This window comes from Lactuca sativa, chromosome 9 (genome assembly GCF_002870075.4).
Source record: "Lactuca sativa cultivar Salinas chromosome 9, Lsat_Salinas_v11, whole genome shotgun sequence".
Taxonomy (NCBI): Eukaryota; Viridiplantae; Streptophyta; class Magnoliopsida; order Asterales; family Asteraceae; genus Lactuca; species Lactuca sativa.
In genome coordinates this window covers 200,065,849-200,088,254 of record NC_056631.2, presented here as the reverse complement: position 1 = coordinate 200,088,254, position 22,406 = coordinate 200,065,849, and the positions used below count along the sequence as shown (strand labels likewise).

The 22,406-nt window shown below is 32.9% G+C and overlaps 2 protein-coding genes and 1 non-coding gene across 5 annotated transcripts; all 3 read right to left on the bottom strand.

Moving 5' to 3' along the window:
• Positions 1 to 4,575: 4,575 nt before the first annotated feature.
• On the bottom strand, positions 4,576 to 4,647 carry TRNAW-CCA (transfer RNA tryptophan (anticodon CCA)). The gene has a single exon. It is a non-coding gene; the product is annotated as a tRNA-Trp (tRNA).
• A 475-nt stretch (positions 4,648 to 5,122) lies between these two features.
• Positions 5,123 to 8,451, bottom strand: LOC111918213 (probable N-acetyl-gamma-glutamyl-phosphate reductase, chloroplastic). Of its 2 annotated transcripts, none has more exons than XM_023913874.3 (13): positions 8,293 to 8,451; positions 7,944 to 8,049; positions 7,746 to 7,871; positions 7,563 to 7,670; positions 7,395 to 7,481; positions 7,255 to 7,305; positions 7,097 to 7,168; positions 6,801 to 6,981; positions 6,287 to 6,367; positions 5,987 to 6,066; positions 5,777 to 5,866; positions 5,467 to 5,595; positions 5,123 to 5,391 (listed from the first exon to the last, which is right to left on the bottom strand). In XM_023913874.3, exons 2-13 carry the CDS (start codon positions 8,004 to 8,006, stop codon positions 5,284 to 5,286), a joined length of 1,176 nt encoding a protein of 391 aa, XP_023769642.1. In that variant the 5' UTR covers positions 8,007 to 8,049; positions 8,293 to 8,451; the 3' UTR covers positions 5,123 to 5,283. The 2 variants fall into 2 exon arrangements, with proteins under 2 accessions (XP_023769642.1, XP_023769641.1); XM_023913873.3 differs by having other exon boundaries at positions 7,944 to 8,023.
• A 1,414-nt stretch (positions 8,452 to 9,865) lies between these two features.
• Positions 9,866 to 22,034, bottom strand: LOC111918214 (kinesin-like protein KIN-12D). Of its 2 annotated transcripts, none has more exons than XM_023913877.3 (37): positions 21,767 to 22,034; positions 20,988 to 21,678; positions 20,744 to 20,899; positions 20,570 to 20,653; positions 20,364 to 20,483; positions 20,157 to 20,270; positions 19,993 to 20,085; positions 19,746 to 19,906; positions 19,565 to 19,639; positions 19,401 to 19,488; positions 19,249 to 19,307; positions 19,082 to 19,145; positions 18,941 to 19,006; positions 18,686 to 18,826; positions 18,410 to 18,514; positions 18,099 to 18,334; positions 17,928 to 17,997; positions 17,806 to 17,853; positions 17,681 to 17,725; positions 17,437 to 17,598; positions 16,195 to 17,337; positions 15,782 to 16,096; positions 13,325 to 15,679; positions 13,135 to 13,242; positions 12,928 to 13,049; positions 12,761 to 12,848; positions 12,590 to 12,664; positions 12,197 to 12,445; positions 12,014 to 12,112; positions 11,826 to 11,900; positions 11,684 to 11,742; positions 11,377 to 11,488; positions 11,188 to 11,298; positions 10,928 to 11,095; positions 10,541 to 10,606; positions 10,282 to 10,401; positions 9,866 to 10,172 (listed from the first exon to the last, which is right to left on the bottom strand). In XM_023913877.3, the coding sequence occupies exons 2-37, from the start codon at positions 21,675 to 21,677 to the stop codon at positions 10,047 to 10,049; spliced, it is 7,968 nt and encodes a 2,655-aa protein (XP_023769645.1). In that variant the 5' UTR covers position 21,678; positions 21,767 to 22,034; the 3' UTR covers positions 9,866 to 10,046. The 2 variants fall into 2 exon arrangements, with proteins under 2 accessions (XP_023769645.1, XP_023769643.1); XM_023913875.3 differs by having other exon boundaries at positions 15,782 to 16,099; positions 21,767 to 22,033.
• Between the last annotated feature and the right edge of the window lie 372 nt (positions 22,035 to 22,406).

Sequence of the window (22,406 nt, the reverse complement as noted above, 5' to 3'; positions counted from 1 at the left end):
ATCGTAAATTCACTATTTACGCTTCCCGGTGTCGTGCCGGTTCCATCGCAAAACTTCGACGGGTCATAACTTCTTCGTTATAACTCGGATTTCGGCATTCTTTATATGTACGAAAACCTTGTGACATATTCTACAACTTGGTTAAGATTATTTATTCTAAATAATCTTTTGTCAAAAAGTCGTTTTCGACCCCTATTGCCTCTAATTTGACTAGCCCGGATTTGCGAGCGTTACACCTAACGTCCAAAACATAGATCCATGCCCTTTAAGACGTCCTAAACCTAAAGTTACAAACTTTATGTCTTTGCATGCATGGATGGGGGTTAAGACATGATTTAAGTCCTTAAACACGCTTTATGGCCATCTAACACTTACATGGTTGTGGCTTAACCATCAAGGCCCGATTTTTATGACTCTAAATGCTTCCAAGAGCTCAAAAGGACAGCTCTTATGGGCTGGAACTACCAGAACACAAGAAATCTCAACTATGGAGTCAAAATGTCACATAAAACACCCTAAAACTACAACTAAGCATGCAATGGTCAGGTTTGAAGCTTGATACCACAAATGAGTCAGAAAAGATGCTAAACTCCTAGATCTAAAAGCTCCTCCAACGTTCTTGCTCCTTCTTCTAACTTCTTCTTCTTCAAAACCACTAAAAATCACCCAAAAGTGCACCAAATTAGCTCACAAAGCATGCAAGAAGTTTAAGGTTCGATTTCTACTCTTTAGGGATAGTGGAGGCTGAGGGAATGACATTTAGGATGGAGTTAATGTCTTTATATATGGTTCCCCCCCACCCCCCCACCCCGCCTCCCCCGCTTCGCGCCTCCATCATGTACGTCGCGTGTACACTATGTACGCCCAACATACTGCCTTTCACAAAGTTTCCATATTTAAACACTTAAATAAATCAAGGGAAATACTTGGTGACTCGGATGTTACACTATAATATCATTAGCTAAGTCTCTGTGACCTTGAAGCTTCGACATCATAGAACGAAAATGCATATAAGGTTGGAATTCTAACACATTTAGTAGTGACAAGAATATGGAATTGTAAAATGAGCATCATTGGAATAGTGTCCAATCGATCTGTTCACTAAGGAAGGACCATAGAGAAACATAGTATGCATGTTTATAACATGGCATGAATGGTGTTTAATTAAAGTGTTTAGTTGATTACTCGAAACATTATACAATGAATAAAGTTTAATTAATATGGTGATTAAATAATAAGAGTTTTCTTTTATTCAATAGTTTTGAGACCATAGTTATTTAGGTTATTATTGTGTTTCACTTTGCATGTTTTACTTCCTGAATGATTGGATTATTCAAAACTCCACAGTCGATCGTACTTTTGGAAGTAAGTAGCGAATTAAGACTGTCATGAATTGAATTGTAAATTTTCTATGGAGATTAGACATAGCAATTGTTTCCTTCAATGTTCATGAATACATGGAAAATAGGGATTTTGAGTACTAGACAAACCCACACTCAGAGAATTACTTCATGGATTTTATCGCAAGTAATTCTGAGATGATAACTTCTTATATTCTTGAAACGGATATATATGAGTTGTTGTTTACAAGTCAGTTGTGCATTGATAATAAGTAAACGCATCAGTAACTTGATGTTATAAAACGTATTGTTGTGTATGATTTGATGAGTGGATAGTGCAAGCATATAAGTCAAAGTTTATCTGTTCCTTTTGCCATAACGGGAAAAGCGATGTATGTGGCCCCCTTGATGATTTGATGTCGACATCTAAAGCGTTTGACCAAGCCTGGACTGAATTGATGTGTTCAATTGGTAGTCTAATTTCAGTCATCATAAATCAGAAATCGGGAAACAAAACTTGGACAATGAGATTGATTATAATCCATGTTTCACGTCCTTAAGATATCTTGTATAACAGAGGAATATTTGATCACTTATCTTATGACACATAACTGACTGGGTCAGAGTTAGACAACAGCTTTTGAGAGCTACAAGTTGCTAATCAATTTTGGAAGTAATACTAGAAACTATAGTTATTAGAATTATCCAAGTAGGAGACTGTTGGATTAGGTGTCTAAGCTCATGACTATAATTGGTATAAACTTGAATTGATAGTACCACAGCCCTTTTGGGTTGCCCTCAAAATTAGCAATTGAATAAGATAAGTTTTAGAGAGAGACTGGTTTATTAATTTAAGACTTCGTTAATAAATTAATTTGAAATGAAATAAATGATTTGTAAATATATTATGAGAATACTATATTAATTAGAAATAGTAATATTTAATTAAGAATTAATCAGAAATTAATTGAGATTTTTTTTGGGAATAAATGGATTAATTAAAAGTACAAGGTTTGAAGTGTAATTGTTTAATAGTTGAACAAGAGGCATTCTAGAACTATCCTAGAGTCGTGGACATTTTTCTATGGTTCTAGAGGATCTAGAATATCTAGAATATCCAGAATTATCCTTGGAGGATAATTAGGAAACCAGATAAATACTAAAAGTAAGATAATGCTATTTTATTGTTTTGTGACTTATCTAGGGTTTCTGGGTACACTATATAAAGACCCCTAAGCCTCATATTTTCGTCCAAGCATTCTTAGAGTATCTAGGGCCGAAATTCTATCTCTCCCCTCTCTCTTTTCTCTCTCTCTCTCTCTCTCTCTCTCTTTCTATCTCTCTCTCTCTCTTTCTCTCTCTCTCTCTCTCTCTCTTTCTTTCTTTCTTTCTTTCTCTCTCTCTCTCCAAGCTCCTTGGTCGCTAGTGTTGGGTGTGAACCATTAGAGGCACGACACTTGTGCTGCTTGCTCTCTAAGCTTCAACAACACTAAGGATTTGAATTGTTATTGCTATATAACAATTAAGGTATGTTTTTCTTAAATTTAATTATGATTTTGAAAATATACTAGTAGGATTAGGGTTTCCTAATTGATGTTCAAATGGTGTATGTTCAACTAGAGAAAACATAGATCTTCAAATTAGGGTTGCATGCACACATAGGCTTTTATTTGTTATGCTCAAAACCCATCAGAAACATGTAGTCCACCCTCGAAGAAATAGACATAAAACCCTTCCTTTCCCATCGGCGGTCTTATCACCATCTTCGTCCACCAAGTGGTATGTCTCGATGATTCTTTCAAAACGAGTGGGTGAAATAGTAGAATGGATGATGGGCATGGCTAATCGAGACATTTTCATCGAAGAAGAAGCAATTTGCAAGAAACTATAAGAAAACGGAACAAAGGAAGAAAGAGGAAGAAGAAGGAGGGATGGGACGGTTATTAAATATGAAGTGAAAGAGCGGGAGACGATGATATGATACATTGACAACATGCATAACTACCTACATCATACGCTTTAAACCAGACGTGTGTATCCCAGATGATGTTTTGTTACCATTCGAGCAAATTAAACTTAATTATTGAAGCCCGATTGCAACTCGTCTTCAATAATTGGTATAGGACGCATAATGGGGTATGACATCAACCCATCTACACCTGCTAGGGTTGGAAAAAGAGGCACTATCCAACCCATGGATTCAAAAAATACACGAGGAAAACTATACAAGCAATATCATTACTGCCTACAAAAGTACCCGATAATATATACTAGAATAAAATACTCTCTTGGTACAAAAGCAATATCCCAGGAAATCGGGGGAAATTACCCAAAAATATTATTCTATAAAAACAGTAGTAACTAACTAATGGATGACAATGTCGTTTTCTGAAAATATGAAGCAACCAAAGTCCCCTTTAAAAATATAAATACCTCTCTATATTGAATAAGTTGGTATGCAACAACAAAAAAAATACAAAAAGAAATTTTGATAGTAGAAATCACAGGTTGTTAGTAAATCAAAGAATTCAATTTGATTATTCATTCTTATTATTAAGCATTTGAATCATGGATTGTCTTCTTATGACTCATCAGTAGATAGATTCGTTTTTTGAAAGAACCATTCAAGGAAAAGCAACCTTCTCGCCCACTATCGGTTAATCCTCAAGTTTGTCCCCCTTCTTCTTCCATCAACTAAATAGATTCTTAAATCTTGTTCATCAGATTAAGAAAAAGAATTGTCTTTCTAAATTCTTCTAATTTTTATGTTATGTACTTTTGTGATTTCATAAAAAAAATAAAAAAATATATAAATAATGTATTAGATTAAATTTGTAATTTTCACTTAAAATTATTATCGTAAATTTTACCTATTTAAATGAAATTTTTCATAATTTAATGAACTTTTAACAAAAAAAAATATTTTAAATAATATATATATATATATATATATATATATATATATATATATATATATATATATATATATATATATATCTCGTCATATAAGAAAAACAAAAATATGAACCTGACGTCTTGGACCGATTCGTATTTTGAATCAAAACGGCCCGTGACTGAAAAGTTTAAGTGCCGACGACTTGGACCGATTCGTATTTTGAATTAAATTATTGAACAAACTACACGACAAAAATCTTATTTTTATTTTCATTTTCAACATTTAATTTCAAAAAATGTCAGATCTTCATATCATCGTCATATAAGAAAAACAAAAATATGAACCTGACGTGAATCGAACACGCAACCTTCTGATCTGGAGTCAGACGCGCTACCATTGCGCCACAGATCCATTTGTGTTATTCTTGTATTCTAATTTAATTTATCATGAATCTGTAGAACGACTTTTGAGATTATACTGAAACTGTTTCAAGACAAATTGATAGCATCTATTTGGTTTTACTGGTCTGTTCAGCGTTCACTTTGAAGCATACCAACATTTTTGGTTTATTTTTTATAGAATAATTATGTATTATAAATGATTACAAAAACTATATTGTTAGAATAACAAAATCTTAAAGTTTCGAATAAAAGAATTAGTATGTTATAAGCATTTAAATACACATTGGGTTTTTGACTTGTTACACTCTTAGCTAAGTTTTTATATTTTACTCATCTGAGAGAAAATATGACTTAAATCAATCCATTAAAAGAAAAAAAAAAAGTAGAAACTGTTACCACTGATAAATTTGTCAGTATGAGTATTGTTAAACTGATAAATTGAAAGTTTTCTGGATTCAATCTTGAATTTGATAGGTTTAAAGAAATAACATAAACAGATTACACATTATACAAAGATTCCATCAAATAAAATAACAAAAAAGAATCTGTAAATTTACCTGAATGATTCAAATTCCAATCTAAATAAATATAAATCTAAACCCTCCAAAAAAAAAAGTAATAATACAGATTACACATAAAATGAAGATTAAGGAAATAAAGGCATGCATTTGAGGCCAGTGTTTTCTGGAATTCCCATCATCAAGTTAAGATTCTGTAAAGCTTGACCAGAAGCTCCCTTTACAAGATTATCAATCTGCAACATAATTTATTTTTTTTATATATAAAATCACCACATCAAAAAAAAAATGAAAGTATAATAAACACATACCACAGATATGATTATTGCTCTTCCAGGGATGCGATCAGGGAAGACATTTATATGACAAGCATTAGAACCTTGAACATATTTGGTGTGTGGAGCTTGATTATCAGGCAACACAGCTACAAATTCTTCATTCTACAAAATAATAAAAAAATAAATTACTTTTAGTAAAATTAAGCGGTATAATAGGTTTGCAGAGGCTCCTTGCGGACACTGCTAGCAAACTATTGTGTATCTGATTTACATCTGACAGTGTTGTGGGCCCGCTTAGAGGTTGTTGGAAGAATAACCAGTGTAAATTAAAAATAAAAATTACCTCATAGAAGCGCGACAACTGTTGTTTCAAATCTTCAACCGAAACTCCAGGAGCCATTTGTATGTTTATAGTTGACTGCATGCCTCGGCTCTAGAATTTGATGGAAAATTAGATGTTTGATTTACCAATTTTGATTAAATAAAATAAAATATAAGATAAGATTAGCCAATTTTATATATAATTTAATGAAAAAGCGAGAGTAACAATTACCATTGGCATTAAAGTAGGAGTAAAGCTGATGGTCACATTTGAATTTGCAGCATTCGATAGCTCTTGTTCAATTTCAGGCACTAAATTTAAACCACAAGTATAAAACAGATTAAAATACGATAGAACAGATTGTACTGTGTTTGACATGCATTGGACTGCAGGTGATGTGATTGGAACAATAATTGTTACTTTTTTGTTCCATCCAAAAAGGTGGGACAAGGACTAAATGAATCTTGATACTTTGTCTGTGCAAAAAGACATGAATGCCCTCCTAATCCTCATCATTGAAAATAGCCCTACCATGACGATGCCTTGTGATACCATAAGAGAATATTCCTTCTGATATTTCTGTGTATAAATTTGCCTCTTTTGCACTACGTCCTGCAAGGCTCACCAAATATTTACATAAATACTCTACTACAATTATTTCGTTTTTGAATTGATACAAAAAGAACGACTTAATAGAGAAATATTCCTTCACATATTTTTGTATATATGGGTGATTCTTTTTCCCTTGACACATAAAGAACGACTTAATAGATGAGGTCAGGGAAATAAAGATTTTCCCTATTAAGTCTTAACCTTTAACAAATTTTCCCTCTTTTTACAAATAAACCGTATGAATGAGACTAAGTAACCATTTTATCCTTGCATTCCAACAAAAAGATTTCACAATACATTGTTTTTGGCTTAACCTATTAAGTCATTTTGTCTAGATTAACTCAAAAAAGAAACAGCCATATATAGTTGTCATGATTAAGTGCTTAACGCATAAAGCTCATTAAGTAAAAAAAGAAACAGTTATATAAGTAACCTGCTCCACTAACTCCAGAGTTTGAGACAATAACAATATTTTCCAATGCAATAAGACTAGCATTCATCAAAGGAACAAGAGGGAGCAAAACAGTAGTAGGATAACATCCAGGATTTGCAACAAGACGTGCATTTTGAATCTTCTTTCTATATATCTCACTCAAACCATAAACAGCTTCTTTCTGCAAACATATCCAACAAAAAGACTCTATAACAAAAGGAAACTTTTTTTTTTAAGAAATTGATTGATTTAGTAGTTAAGAGTTTAGGTATACAAATATAATGAAGAACTTAGACCTGCAATTCTGTTGCTTTATGAGGCTGACCATACCATTCTCCATAGTCATTAATATCTCTTAATCTAAAATCCTGCAAAGATTGCTTGTTACATGTTTTGTTGAATACTCGAAATGCTGAAAAAAATTAAGAAAAAACTAGAAGTTTATAGAATGTACAGCAGAAAGATCAACAATCTTTAAGTTGGATGGAAGGCCTTTGATGATTTCCTGCAATAAGATTATTTATAAAATATCATTAAAAAAAAAGGTGATCAATGATGGAATTGAAATTAGGATATTGTACAATTGAAGACAACCTGAGTGGTGCCATGTGGCAAACAACAAAACACAGCATCTACAGTTGAAAAGTCTGCATCTTTTACAGCAACCAAATCAGGTAAATCCTGCAAAATATAGAAGCAACAATGCAAGATAAATGAAGCTTCTTTGAACTACATGGTAAATTAATTTGACCAATTGAATACCTGTGTGATTAGATGTGGAAATACTGATCCGATTGATTGACCAGCTTTTCTATCAGCGGTCATTAGAGAAATGTCAAAGTAAGGATGGTTTGCAAGGAATCTAATAAGCTGGAAAAAAAAGGGTGGATTTTTGTAGTCAATTTATGAAAAAATGATGAGTAGATGTATAAATGAACGATTTACCTCTACACCAGTGTAACCACTAGCTCCAAGAATACCAACTTTAATGGACTTATCTGATTTCTGAGCAGCTGATACCACTGAAAACCTCGTGGGCATTTTCCTGATTTTTAGCGATTTGGATTCTTCCTATAATTCAATTCAAATTATTATTTGTAGTTACTTTCACTAAGGATTTGAGCAGTATTGATTGATACAAACCTGGAACCTAGAAAAGCACCCTCCATCCATGAAAATTGAACGCAGAGCAGCCATGGAACTCATTTTCTACTCAAATAGCACTACAATATGGCAACAAAAAGATGAACTGAAGCTGAACAGTTAATAACAACAAACAGATTATCGGAATCATGCACAAACGTTTTAAATTTGCCTGATTTACTAAAATGTGGGTCGATTATGGAAAGAAAAATGGTTAATGATTATTATATCCTAAACAGAAAGCATAACCGAGAATACCCATCCTCCTACTCCGTCTATCTGATGAGAAAGTTGAAGCAATCGGAAAAAATGAGTAATTACGAACAATGTAATGTGTATTTGGACATACCTTTGGGAATTAAAGTATAGCTGATACTGAAATTGCTCTTGTTTTTGCCGGATTTCGAAGAGCAGCTTCCAACTTCAGTTGAGTATGCGAATGCGAGACACGATAGAATGGTGGAGCAAAAGGAGGCGGAGGAAGGGTTTATTAATTAACTCCAATTAACTGTTATGAACCCCCAAAGGGTTTATTAAGTTTATTTCTTGGGTTAATACAGAAAAAGACACATATCTTTTCGGATTCGAACTTTTTTTTTTTTTTCTAAAACTATAGTTTCTCTATTTTTATTTTTTTAATTTGACCGTTTTAACATTCTTTTGTATGAAAAATTTTAGAAAATGTTAGAGAATCTTCAATAAAATAAAAAGTTAAGTGTTTTCCGAAAAAAAAAATATGCAATTTTTTTTTTCGTATTTTGGCTTTATTGACAAAAAAAAAAAAACATCCCTTAATTTATTTATTTATTTAATTTTTTGCATATTAACCATCCAAACCAGTTAACACTTGTAAAATAACTCATGTACCCGACTAGTATCGGTTTGAAGAGTTCAATTGCAAAAAAAAAAAAAAAAAACATGGATGACTTTTTCGTTAACAACGTTAAAGTTTTCTAAAAATATTCTTTTTTATATACATTAAATTTATTTGAAGAAAACTTATATTATTTATTAAAAACATAAAATACATATATCATCTACATCTCTTTCACTGAAAAAACTCATATTTTTTATTAAAAAAACACAATAATGATAATTTATATATGATTTTTGGATTTTTTTTTTTTTGTGATTCTCTTTAATAAATTTCATTATTATAATCATAAAGATATTATCTAAAATTCCTACATAGAGCCCCATGATATATTTGGCCTAGAACCCATTCTTTGTGACAAATCAACAAAAAAAACTTATTAATTGTATTTAACATATGTTTTTATAACTATTGTAGCTCCTATATTAAGGTTATTGTCATAAAAGTCTCATATTTACATGAAATGTGTGGTTATTTCCTAAGTATCGATTTTTTTAATAATTACTTGACATCTTGTCGATTTTTTGCAAATAAGCATAGGACCTTCCATATTCGACATGTGCATATGGTCTGATGCTTTCCCTTCTTCCCCGAGAACAGAGGTTGAAATGATGGTTCGTGGATTTACGTCTTTGGTTAGAACCGACTTGTTTAGCTTTGTCTTAGGAATCCATTGAAGGTAACTGAACGAATTAAGCGAAATATAAAATTTTTCAAAGTAAACACATTAGAATTGAGTGAAATGTGGAGTATTCATCTTCATAAATTTATACAAAATTGTATTTAAAAAAAAAAAAAGATAAAGAAAGGCACAGATCTTGAATGAAAAAGATAAAGATGGCAAGGGGAATCCATTTGCCCTAACAATTAATTATAAACCATAAAGGTTGATTGCCTCTACAATAACCAAACCACAATATCTTTAAAATGGTTATTTTCTATTATTTTAATAATGGGTTTTCTCTACATACTTTTTTATGTTCAAAATACCATTAAAAATAAAAATAATAAATACTAGTAATTAGGTATAATTTGCATCTCATATAAATTGCATCAACATATAACTTATATAAAATGTGTAGTAGTAGTAAGCTGACAAAAATTGTGCTTTTGGTTTTACACACGTGCTATAACTATACAAATTTGTGCTTATGGTTTTAAAAACTATACAACAACAATTTCAAGAAATCTTGAAATGTTAAAACTTTAAAGTAATGAAACCATCTTTTTCACCGATCTAAACTAGTAAGAAATGGACTTCTGAATGTTCTTCTACTGTTGTTGATTGGTCTGTTTTCCTCAACCCTTTGTGGCATCATTTCAGACAACCGTACTCTTTCGTTACTGATCCTATTCTGTTAAGAAAACATTCAAATACATATGAGTGAGTATTTTCTTTTCTTTTGACTTAATGTAGATAGAATAAACGATTTAATAGAAAAAATATATGTATATCTTTAATACCTTATGTTGTAGATCTTGTAATTCTCTTTCGAGGGTGGCCACACGTCCCTGCAACTGTTCTAATGCTTCTTCCGCCATGGAAATGCTGACATCAGATGTTGGCCTTGTTATGCCAGCTACCTGTTTTGCACAAATCAAAAAAAAAAATGTTGTATTGTGTTTGGTGCAAAAGACAGAAGTGCCCTCATGAACAAAAGACTTCCAAAAAAGCATGAGGTGTTTTTATATAACAATAGTAATAATAAAACTCGACACAAACCTTTAAAATACTGGTGCACAAGGCTGCCAACTTCTGTGCTAATAGATCCCTCTCTTCTTCTGTTCCCTGTGAATAAAGTAGATAACAAAATATAAAGTCAAAACTTTCATAGCACGGTCAACCCTTTTTTTTTTCATTAAGTTTTGTCTGGATGTTTACAAAAAGTCTTTGAATAAATAGCGGCAGGCACATATTAGAGTAAATTACATTTTTGGTCCTTGAAGAAAACTGATTTTTCAGATTTGTTCTTATCAAATTTTGGTTCATATTTGAGGTTTTTGATCACTGTTGCAAGTAAAATGACTATATTTTGGGACCAAAATGGCAAAAATCAGCTTTACTGAGGGACCAAAAATGTAATTTACTCAAGGAAAAGAGTACTACTACCTTAAGTTTTTCATGAATTTGTAGCTCAGTTTCCACATCAGAAAATTCGTTCCCACTTTTTGCACGTAAATTAGCAAGTTCTTCCTTAACACGACAAAGTATTTCATCTGATCTTCTCAGCTTACGAATTAATTCATCATTCTGATTTTTTAAACTATTATTCTCCTCCTGTTATATAAAAAAATATATCATCTTTAACAACATTTTGTCCAACCAATATGAAAAAAAAAAAATTGATTTGGATTATTATTATATCTTGCCTTTATTTTCATATGATGATGAATTCTTTGTTGAATATTTTGCTGGCCTGATAATTTCTTGACTTCAGCTTCAAGCTCAAGGACTTTCATCTTGTGATTAGCAATTTCCGTCTATAAAACACAAAGGCAGGTTAGCAAAATAATTAAAAAAAATAATAAAGTGCAAAAAGGTTATTTAGGATTTTAAACCTTGAACATTTCATTTTCGGTTTTGAGTAAACGATCTCTTTGACGAAGTTGTTCCAATGCAACTTCTGCTGTGATCAATTCAGATTGTTTTCTTTCTATTTCCTCCAGCCACCTAATAAATAATATTATTAAAAAACATAATAATAATAAGAAGAATTTCACTCATATCACCATTGCATGGATACGTTTGGTTGGATGGAATGAAATGATGAAGCAATGGAAAGGATAATTCCATTCCTTCCATGATTCCATCATACCAAACACTACTTAAAGTCTAAAATTAAAACTTGGATGTCTATTTGTTTACCCCTTTCGCTCCATAACTAACTCATTCAGTTGCTCCTTTAGCTTAATAACCTCCTCTTCCTGCAAAAAGAAACATACATCATTTTTATATATTATATAATAACATTTTGTTGGGTCCCACAAGATGAAATTGTTTACATTACCTGAAAATGTGCTTCAGCATTATGAATTCGAGCCTTTTCGGTTATTTCCTCAATTTGGTTGCCATCAATCAACGACTGCCATTAAAACAAACACATTGATTATTAAAGATTAAAAAAAAATCAACCTACAAACTTCTAAAAACACATTAAAATCAATAAAAGAAACAAAGTTTATAATAGTTTTTTACCGAATAAGTTGTCATATCCATCTTTATGCCCAACAAATCACGCAACACATCATGAGTCATGCTCCCTGACATAGCCAATTTTGCATTTAATGCAAATATCTGAAAATAAAAATTCATGTAAGACATGATATTCTTTTGGAAAAAGATAAATTTTATCTATATAAAAGAATTTGAAATTTATGCCTCTTTTTGGCGACTTGCAGCCAATGCTTCAAGCTCTTCAATTCGCTTTCTTGCAGTAGTAAGCTCTTCATCTCTCTCAGACTTCATTTGTTGTGCTAATCCTATTCCTATGCATTTAAAAGGGGAACCAGATCCTCTTGTTCTTGATCCATTCTTTTCTAGTTTCTTTGATGGTGAATTTGAGATGTGGGAAACAGAAACATCTGATTTGACTTGCTCAGCAACAGCCATTGCCTCCAATGCTTTAAACTGTTTTTTGAAGTTAACATTGTAAAATATATATATATATATATATATATATATATATATATATATATATATATATATATATATATATATATATATATCAAGAATTTAATCAAAAAAAAAAAGAAAAATCTAACTATTATTTACCGTTTGTTTGTACTCTTTAGCTTGAGCTTCAGCATGAAGATTAAGCTCGGAAATGTGAGCTTTATGTTGGACAATCTGAGAAAAAATTAAAAAAGAATAAAAACACAGGTTAAATTAGTTAACTTACATATGGGTTTAATCAGATACAAGAAAAAAGAGAAGAACTTGCACCTCTTTATCCTTGTTGGCAATCTCTTTTTCAAGAAGTTCAACCCGCTGAAGGGACTCTTGAAGACTTTTTTCTTTTTCATTCAAAGCTCTGTAGAAAAAAAAAGAGTCGTGTCAACAAAAATGCACAAGTATTTCAACGTTTATTTGATGAGTTATGGTTATCAAACCTTTTTATGTCTGAATCACTAGTTTTGACTTGGTTGATTTGTTGTTTAAAAGCATGAAACTCTAGTTCTAGCTCTTCCCTTTGCAATCGTTGCCTTTCTGCATCTCCTTTGACCATGTCAACCTTAAATATACAACAAAATTTAAAAATACATCTAAAGTTTTACAATATAATGCTAATTTCCAATTAAAAAAAAGAAGAAGCTAACCTGGTTTTCAAGGACAGTCACCATACAATCCAGCTCTTCAACAGATTTCTCATATAATTTCACCTCCTCTTCTTTCTCTTCAGCATACAGTCTACTTGTTTCAGCAATCTATATTCAAAAAAAAAAGAATTAACAATGTTGTAGAAACGAGATTTCATTAAGTAAATACAAAACAATAACATTCAACTACCTGTTTGGATTCGGTAGCAATTGCTTCATTTTCTTCAGCAAGAGCTTGTGTCATCTCTAACTCCTTTCTTACTTCAAGAAGCTCACAAGTTCTTGATTCAACCAATGTTTCCATTTCAACAAGATTAGTTCCCAATTCAACCAATTCCATTTCCATGCTCTCATTAGCCTCCTTGACCTTTGCCAATTCCATTCCGGTCGTCTCATGTGCTTTTAAGGCATCTTTCAGTGTTTGGATTTCAGAAAATAGTGATTTTACCAACTCACGCTCTCTTGAAACATCTGCTTCAAGTGCATTGATCATGGCAACCTTCTCCTTCACTTGACCTTCAAGAACTTGACCTTTTACAATGTTTTCATCAAGCTCTTCTGCTAAAGCCTCCAGAGAAGCTTCTAATTCTTCAATTTCGTCTTTCTGATCTTGAGTTTTGGAAGAGGATTCCTGTAACAACTGTAAATCAAATACTAACCCTTCAACAACTTCATCCTTTCTTTCCAACTCACTGTGAACATACATGTTTTCAGAAATCACCTCGTTCAAGATGGAATCTTTCAATTGCATATCCACATTAGTTATAATCATGTTTTCTTCAAACTTCTCAAGAACCATAAACATGCTGTTATTCTCATTTTCAAGAATCTTTCTTTGTGAATCGATTTGCTTTAGTTTTGATGACACATTAAGCAGCTCAATTTCTTTTGCCTTAACATCTTTCTGCAAAAAGGCAACCTCAGCTTCTTTCTCCATCAAGATAGAATCTTTCAGTTGTATATCCATATTGGCATAAATCATGTTTTCTTTAAACTTTTCAAGAACCAAAAACATGCTGTTATTCTCATTTTCAAGAATCTTTCTTCGTGAATCGATTTGCTTTAGTTTTGATGACACATTAAGCAGCTCAATTTCTTTTGCCTTAACATCTTTCTGCAAAAAGGCTACCTCAGCTTCTTTCTCCAACAAGATAGAATCTTTCAGTTGTATATCCATATTGGCATAAATCATGTTTTCTTTAAACTTTTCAAGAACCATTAACATTCTGTTATTCTCATTCTCAAGATCCTTTCTTTGTGAATCCAATTGTTCTAGTCTTGATGACACAATAAGCAGCTCATTTTCTTTTTCCTTCACATCTTTATTCAAAAAGGCAACCTCAGCTTCTTTTTCCAACAAAATGGAATCTTTTGATTGCATATTCACATTAGCCATAACCATGTTTTCTTTAAACTTCTCAAGAACCATAAACATCTTGTTATTCTCATTCTCAAGATCCTTTCTTTTTAAATCCATTTGGCTTAGCCCTGATGACACGATAAGCAGCTCGGCTTCTTTGTCCAACAAGCTTGCATCTTTGAATTGCATATCCACACTAACCATAATCATGTTTTCTTTAAACTTCTCAAGAACCATAAACATATTGTTATTCTCATGCTCAAGATCCATTCTTTGTGAATCCATTTGGTTTAGTGCTGATGACACAATAAGCAATTCAATTTCTTTTACAAACAAATCTACCATGAACTTCTCTTCAAGATCTCTCAGCTCTTCATCTTTATCCATGGCATTCATTTCCTTCACTAAAGCAGAAAGCTCGGATCCCATGTAATTTGATCTTTCCACCATTGCTTCCTCTTGAAGCTGTAAGCTTAGTATCCTCTTTTCAAAACTGGCTAGCTTCATGGAAAGCACTCCAGTTTCTTCTGTACTCTTGCTGACATGATCAAAACTATTTTTGATGTCAGCAAGTAACTTCCCTTGAACCACTCTACACATTTCCAGCTCTTTTCTTGATTTCAAGTTATGGTCCTTTAGTTGTGACACTAGAGAATTCGATTCACATAAACCATGTTGAAGCAAACCGTTTTCTGCATTCAGTCCAGTTACTGTTTGCAAGAGTATTCCCATGTGACACACATGTAGCACTGACACAGCACAATCTTTCATAATAATCTCAGACCATATGTCTTCAAGCCATGAATGAATTAACTTACTTGAATCATGAAGGTGAGACTTCATGGAAAACAAATCAGACACTGTTGGCATCAAATCCTTATCTACCAAAGACTGGATTTCCATAATCATACCCTCAAGCTCCCTTACTTCTTTCTTCATTCCCATAATATCTTCTTCATAATTTTCCTTAAGGGTGTCCCTCTCATTGACTAAAGCAACCTCCTTTTTCTTCAAAGCTTCAATGTCAAGCTTCATGGTTTCATTTGCAATCACAAGCTCATTGATCATAACATCTGCTTCTTTGATTGTGTAATGAGCCTCTTCAAACTTAGCAAGAACACAAAAAGATTCTGCTGCATGCTCTGCTGCATTTACCTTCGCATCCATAAGTTCAAGCTCGTAAAGCTGTGTAGTTAAAGAAAAATGTCAATTATAAGATACCCTTTCGACAATTTCCTAAAAGGAGAACTTTTTTTTGTTCAATCATAGAGGAGATGCATAGCATACCTTTCTTTTGTAAGAGCATGATTTGCATGATTCTTGTAAAAGTTCTTCAACAGTTTGTATCTTGTGATCCAAAGAACCCATTGCTCCTCCAATTTGATTTTCAAAATAATCAACAACAGATTGTAAAGCCATAACCTGATGCATTAGGGTTTCAATACTTTTGTGATTCTGTTTTTCAGAAAGTCGTACTGATTCTTTCTCAGAATGTAGTCTGGCCATCTCACTTTTCACTCCATTAAGACTCCCAAGGGCAGTCTCTAGCTCTTTCTTCAAAAGTGAAATCGTATCATCCCTGCGACTCATATTCAAGTCTTTCTTCTGAAACAACAATAATCAATGAATTACAATGTTTTAAAAACAGAAACCAAATCCTGAAATTTGACAAAAGTGTATAATCCATTTTCAAAAGTTACCTTTTTTGCTTCACAAATGTCCACAATGTGACTTCTTTTCAGTTCCTCAAGCTCAGCTTCTTTCTGTGTCAGTGCTTCAAGACAACTATCTTTCATCTCAGAAAACCTGTTTACGATCACAAATGCAACTGTTGCACATGCAGATGCCTTCTTTATCTGCTCCTCCCTTTGTTTATTTTGCTTGATCAATTGACTGATTATTCTGTCCTTTTTACTGCAGTCTTCTTGATGAGCTTCTGTCATTACCATAGTCGCCCCTCTTAATGACCTCAGCAATCCCTCCATTTCATTCCCTCTGTTTTTTGCATCTTCCAAACACGCATTAAGTTCCTTTATTCGTGACTCCTTTTCAAATATGCTTCTTGTGATCATCTGTAATTGATCAAAAATCGTAACATCATCAAGATCATGTGAGATGTCCTCAAGTGTCTCATGGCCTGTAGTAAGAGCATCATGTATCTCATCACTTAATAATTGCCACTCTTCAGATAAGCTGCTCAATTGTCTTTCTTTCTCTTCATACTTTGATTTGATCTCTCTTTCTTTCATGATACTGTCATCTAATTGCTGTTGAAGGCTGCAAACTTCTTCCTGCAAACAAACTATAACTTCAGCAGTTTCAGCCTCGACTTGCTTCCTCACTTCATCCATTTCTTCTTCATTTGATGCCTGAAATGCCTTATCAGTTTTGTACCAGTTATTCGTTCTCCTAGCTTTTTCAAGAGAATCTTTCATCTTGTTCAACCTGTCTTGTGATTCTTGACTGAGAATCGTATCTTTTTTAAGCTCTTTTTCATGAAGTATTTGAGCATACCGATCATTACTGTTTCTAAGAGCTTCCACCTCATTGATAGATACAAGTTGTTGAATCTCAAGAGCCTCAATGACAGATTTTGCTTCCTCAAGCTCCTCCTTTAAGTCTGTATATTGTTTTGTTATCAACATATACTTCTCTTCAGTTGACTTCAAATTTTCTACTATTTCCCCACGGGATGAACTCTCTTCCTTGAGAAGTGTCTTTAAAATGTCTACTTCCAGTTGAAGATTCATAACTTCTTCAATGTAATTCACATGAGTTTCCTCCCTCTTTTGGATTGTATGTAAAGACTGATCGCCTACAGAAGCAGCTTCTATTATGGGGTCCTGAAAAGAGCATCATAATGAACCTAAATTGCTGGGAATGTATATTATAATAATTTATCTTTGTACAATTATTATTTCTTATAATAACCATAAGTTTACCTTTATGACCTCAGTAGTAGCACCATGGTCATGTGCTATAGATTTCTGGTTTTCCAGTAAAGCATTAAGGTCTGCAATCTCCCTGCATAGTTTTTCATTTCTCTCTAAGCAAGAATTTAGGTTATTTCTGCACATCTCCAATTCTTCTTGGCTCTTTTGCAACTGAAAAATGTAACATTTAAACTTAGACTGATAATAAGTTTTTTGTATTTTACTGAGAAAAGGTAAAAGACCAAGTGCAAACCTCTAATCTAACAGAATTGTTTTCTTTATTGTCCTGTGCAGCTTCCTATTGCCATTTTCAAGAAGTTACTTCATAAAAGATTGGTAAAATAGGAAAGCTTAAATACCAAAACTTGCATATCTTACCTTTTGGATCTGATCATGTTGTTTGTTCTCATCAAGAAAGAGAACCAACTGTTAAAAAAAGATTTTGGTTATAAAAGTTTCTACAGCAAGAAACCAAGTTCCAGTTAGGTTTTCATGAGTACCTGATTCCTCATTTCAGATACTTCCTTCAATAACATTTCTCTCTCCCCTTCTTCATAAAAGTCTTGAAATCTAGACCATGAACATAACAAGTATTAAGACAAGATCAAAGTGTTTTTCACATTATAAAACCCTAAACCATTCTTAATAAAATCCTTTTTGATGAAATATACCTTCTAAGTTGTTCAAGAAGCCTAATGTTTTCCAAAGCAAAGCGTGTCACTTCTGGGTTCCTATCAACTTTTGCACGAAGCATCTGAATTTCTTCAATGAGCATGTTATTCTCTTCAAGCATATAAGAGTCTGCAGGCATTGATCCAGCAAGAAGAGACTTCATTCGATGAATCTTGTCTTCTCTAAACTTCAACATCATCTTTGTGCACTTATTGTCATCCTCTCTTTGACGAACCTAAAAGTAAATTTCAGTTTTAAATACAATATGCCAGTAATGTCCTATTATATACCAAATTGGATAACAATTTACCAGTCGATTTAACTGTTCTATTTCTGCTTCAAGCTGTTTAATAGAAGCTTCCGACATTTGCTCTCTCCTCAAGGCTCCAGTCAATGAAGTCTCTAAAGATTTCAGCTGAGAAACAGAATGAATACAAGTAAATGAGACCCAAAATGGTAAAATCATCTAACAATAAGGCTTTGTAGTATCCAGTTGAAAAACAAGTATAAATAGCAGCTAATCATTATAACTTCTTGTAAATTAGCACACTGAAATAGTAGGTAAAACAATAAACCCCCTAAATACCTGTTTAGAGGAAACCTTCAGGATTTTATTATCATGTCCATTGCAATCATTCTCTTGTTCTTGTGTAGCCTCTTCAATGACTTTTGGACCAAATGCTAAAGACCTGGATATATTGTTCCTCTTAAGGATAGCAAGCTCCTCCTGATTAAATAAAAAGATGGTTACTTTACCATAAATTTAGGTACATGCTTATTATAGAATATGGAAACAATTTTATTGGGTTTGAAAAATAACAATAGAAAAGAAAAGAATTACCTTTAGAAGTTGTATCTGCTGTTGAAGCACCATGATATCTCCGGAGGCATCTTCATTTACAACAGCCTTGGAAACAGAAAACAAGATGAAAGGTTTCAAAATGGTGCTTTGAATAATATCAAAATTATGTAACTTGCTTACATTGTTCTGAATAAGTTTTGCACGCTGAGCAAACTTGAGAGTGTTTAACGTTTCAGTAGCAGAACTGACATGGAAAGAAAAGATAAGATGATTGGTTAATCTTTAAAAAACAGGAAGAAAACAATAAAGGCAGATTATCAAATAAAAGTAAAAATATATGAACATACCATATCGAGGGACTAACATTAGCAATTATCATTGTTTTCGAATTACCACCCAACGAGTCCTGCATAACAAGTTGTAACTTGTAAACATAAGAAAATGAAAAATCATGCTGAATTTCACAGCAAACAAAAAATTAAAAGTTTGAAGTATTCACCTGTAGAAGAAATGTCAATCTGGAATCTCTATAAGGAACATGACGTGTCCTTGCATTAGCACCATCTACTAGGACCATTATCACATGACTAGAAAGATAGATTCCATGTTACAAATATGGGAACACAAAACAAGAAAAAATACAGCAAATAAAGCTGTTCATACCCTAGTGTAGATAATGATTTGTTTATATTTGCAGCTTCCTTTAATCGTTCACCTTCAGCACCCGAAGTTTTTTGTCTATTAAGACAAAAGGAAAAGATTTGATGAGTAACAAAACAAGAAACTACAAAAAAAAAAAAAAAAAAAAAAAAAAAAAAAAAAAAATTGTAATCAAATGCAGCACCTTTCTGAACCAGCTAGATCAACAAGATTCAGCCTTGCAAATCTAAGGTTTGATGTCGAGTCTTTCTCCCACCTACTTTCAATCACACATGTGAAAACACTGTGGGAACGACTGCTTTCTCTATTCATATTTGTTGCAGCAACTCTCCTATTTGCAGAACCCTATGTCAAGAAGCACAACAATGATGAGAATAAAGGTAAAATAAGTAATGCCATTTTACCATGAGATAGTTAATAGTAGTAATTACCCGACTCAGAAGCCTAAGGATATCACCCACAGTGTGAACTTCACATTCTGTAAGATTTTCCACATACACACCCTTCTTGACATCCTCCCTTAGCTGAAAACTAGAGAAAGTTAGATAACTGTAGTACTTGTAAGGTACTAAGGTTATTAAACTACTAAACTTACTTGCAAATTTGTAGATGAAGGGTCAAGAAGATCAGTAATTTGTTCATTGTAGATTTCTAGAAAAGAACACTTGCAATTGTATGTCAATCTTTCATCCATTCGACTCTCTTCTTCCTGTACATTGGAATGAAATTTGCATTTTTCAAGGTGAAGAACTAAAAGAGTGTGAGCTAGAAAATAAAGATACATATATTATGCTGTATTTACCGCAATGATTCTAGCAAATAAAAACTCAAACATTCGTGGAGTCATTCCCCGTTGTGGACTTGGTTTTAAATCAAGTTCATTTATCTCACCAAGCATTGTGTGTGTCTTTCCACTTCCAGTCTACATAAGTAAACAAGAAAATTAAAACATGTGTATAATAGTATTTTAAAGATAATGAAATGCAGAAATGCATGTAGTAAAGTTACCTGCCCATATGCAAAGATACAACTATTATATCCAGACAAACAATTCTCCACCATTGGCAGACCAACCATCCTAAAAAGAGTTTCCTGCACAAATTCATACTTCTTGTAACTCATTGCAATTAAAAGAATCAAGTTCATGTACAAACAGAACTCAGTATTGTTCCTTTCTGGTACCTGGTCAATTGTTTCACAAGCAACATGGTCAAAAGTAAATCGTGTTTCTGGATGCCCTAACCAGGTCAGGCATTGTGCACTTTCTTGTTTTAAACACCTGTTGTAACCTTGAGCACTAAGCTCCATGTTGTTGAGTGGACGAATTCGTATCAAAACCTAAAAAAAGCAAACCCCATAAGCTAAACCTTTTGAAGTTGAATAATTGTGGAAATAGTATAAATGTTATGTCAAAAAGTGAACTTACTTGTACATTATGATCCATCCAGAATGATGGATCTTCTTTGAGGTCAATATGTGGTACCTCCACAGTATTTACAGTAGTGTAGGTGTTCTGAAGTCCTCTAGATAATGCTGCAAAGCTTCCATTGCTGCGCACACCTCCACTGATAGGAGGCCTTGAACTAACTCCCTGAGACAGTCCTGGATTTGGAGGTTTATTCACACTCTTTGTAGGTGTATTCTGTGTAGAATTAGACTGTGTATTCTGGGTAGAATTACACTCTGAATAACCTGAACTTAAAGCTCTTCCAACTGTTCTGCATGACCTAGGAGTGTTTGTATTCATGTTCATATTCATAGTCCCGCTTTTCCCCTCAACCCTTGAATCCGAACCCCATCCGTATCTATTCCTAGCTAGACCTCCTTGTTTTTCTGGAGTTTTCATTGGCATCCCCGATTCTGAATGCTTACTGGTATTGACCTTAGTGGGCGTTCTATCCAGTTTCGAGCTTTTAAACCCTAATTCCTGATCACGCTTACCGGGGTTTTGCACAGGGTCTCGAATTGCATTCAATGGTGGCCTGGAGGACGAGTCGGTACCCATCTGAGATGCTGATGATTCATGAAACTTGCCATTTACAGGCATATTCTCAGGTTCATCGAAATCAGTACTTTTACCAGAATTCCGACGCAAGAGCTTGAGATCTCTCAACATTCTGGTTAACAAAGGAAATAAGAATTTGAAAAGAGAATTGGAATATTATAAGTAAAGAAAACGATCGAGAACGATAATAGAATGCATACCTGAAAGATGAAGTGAGAAATATTATTCCAAATCTACGACCAACCCCTGAAATTGTTCTTAAAAACAATCAATACAAACTGTAGTATGACATATGTTTTTAGCTCTACATGAAAAACGATGAATGCTGATTCAAAATCTCTCAATCTCCCTCTCACTCTCACCCTCACTCTCTCCCACGCACATCAAGAATCCATTAATGATGGAGTTGAGTTTGAATTTGAGGAGAAATTTGAAATGGGGTAGAAAACATGTATGGCACTTTTAATTATTTAAATATGGAATAGGGTTTGTTTTGTCAAAAGAAATAAATAAAGGGGAGAATTAAAAAATAAAGGGTATTGCTTGTAGAGGGCTACTTAACGGCTATGCATCCAAGGGGACCTCTAAATTTTGAATTTAAACTTAGAGAAAATACGAATCATATCTATCCCACCGATTACTTTCTCATAAATAGCTAATGATTAACAAAGTAACCGATTTAAAAAATATTTATCAAACTAACGTTTTTCTTTTATTTTATTTTTCAGTTTTTCTTGTTATTTATTTTATTTTCATTATTTTTTTATTTCAGCTTATTATTTTCTTTTTTATTTTGTTTTTTAAATATCAAATTTTTTTGTTTTTTTTTATATCAGTTTC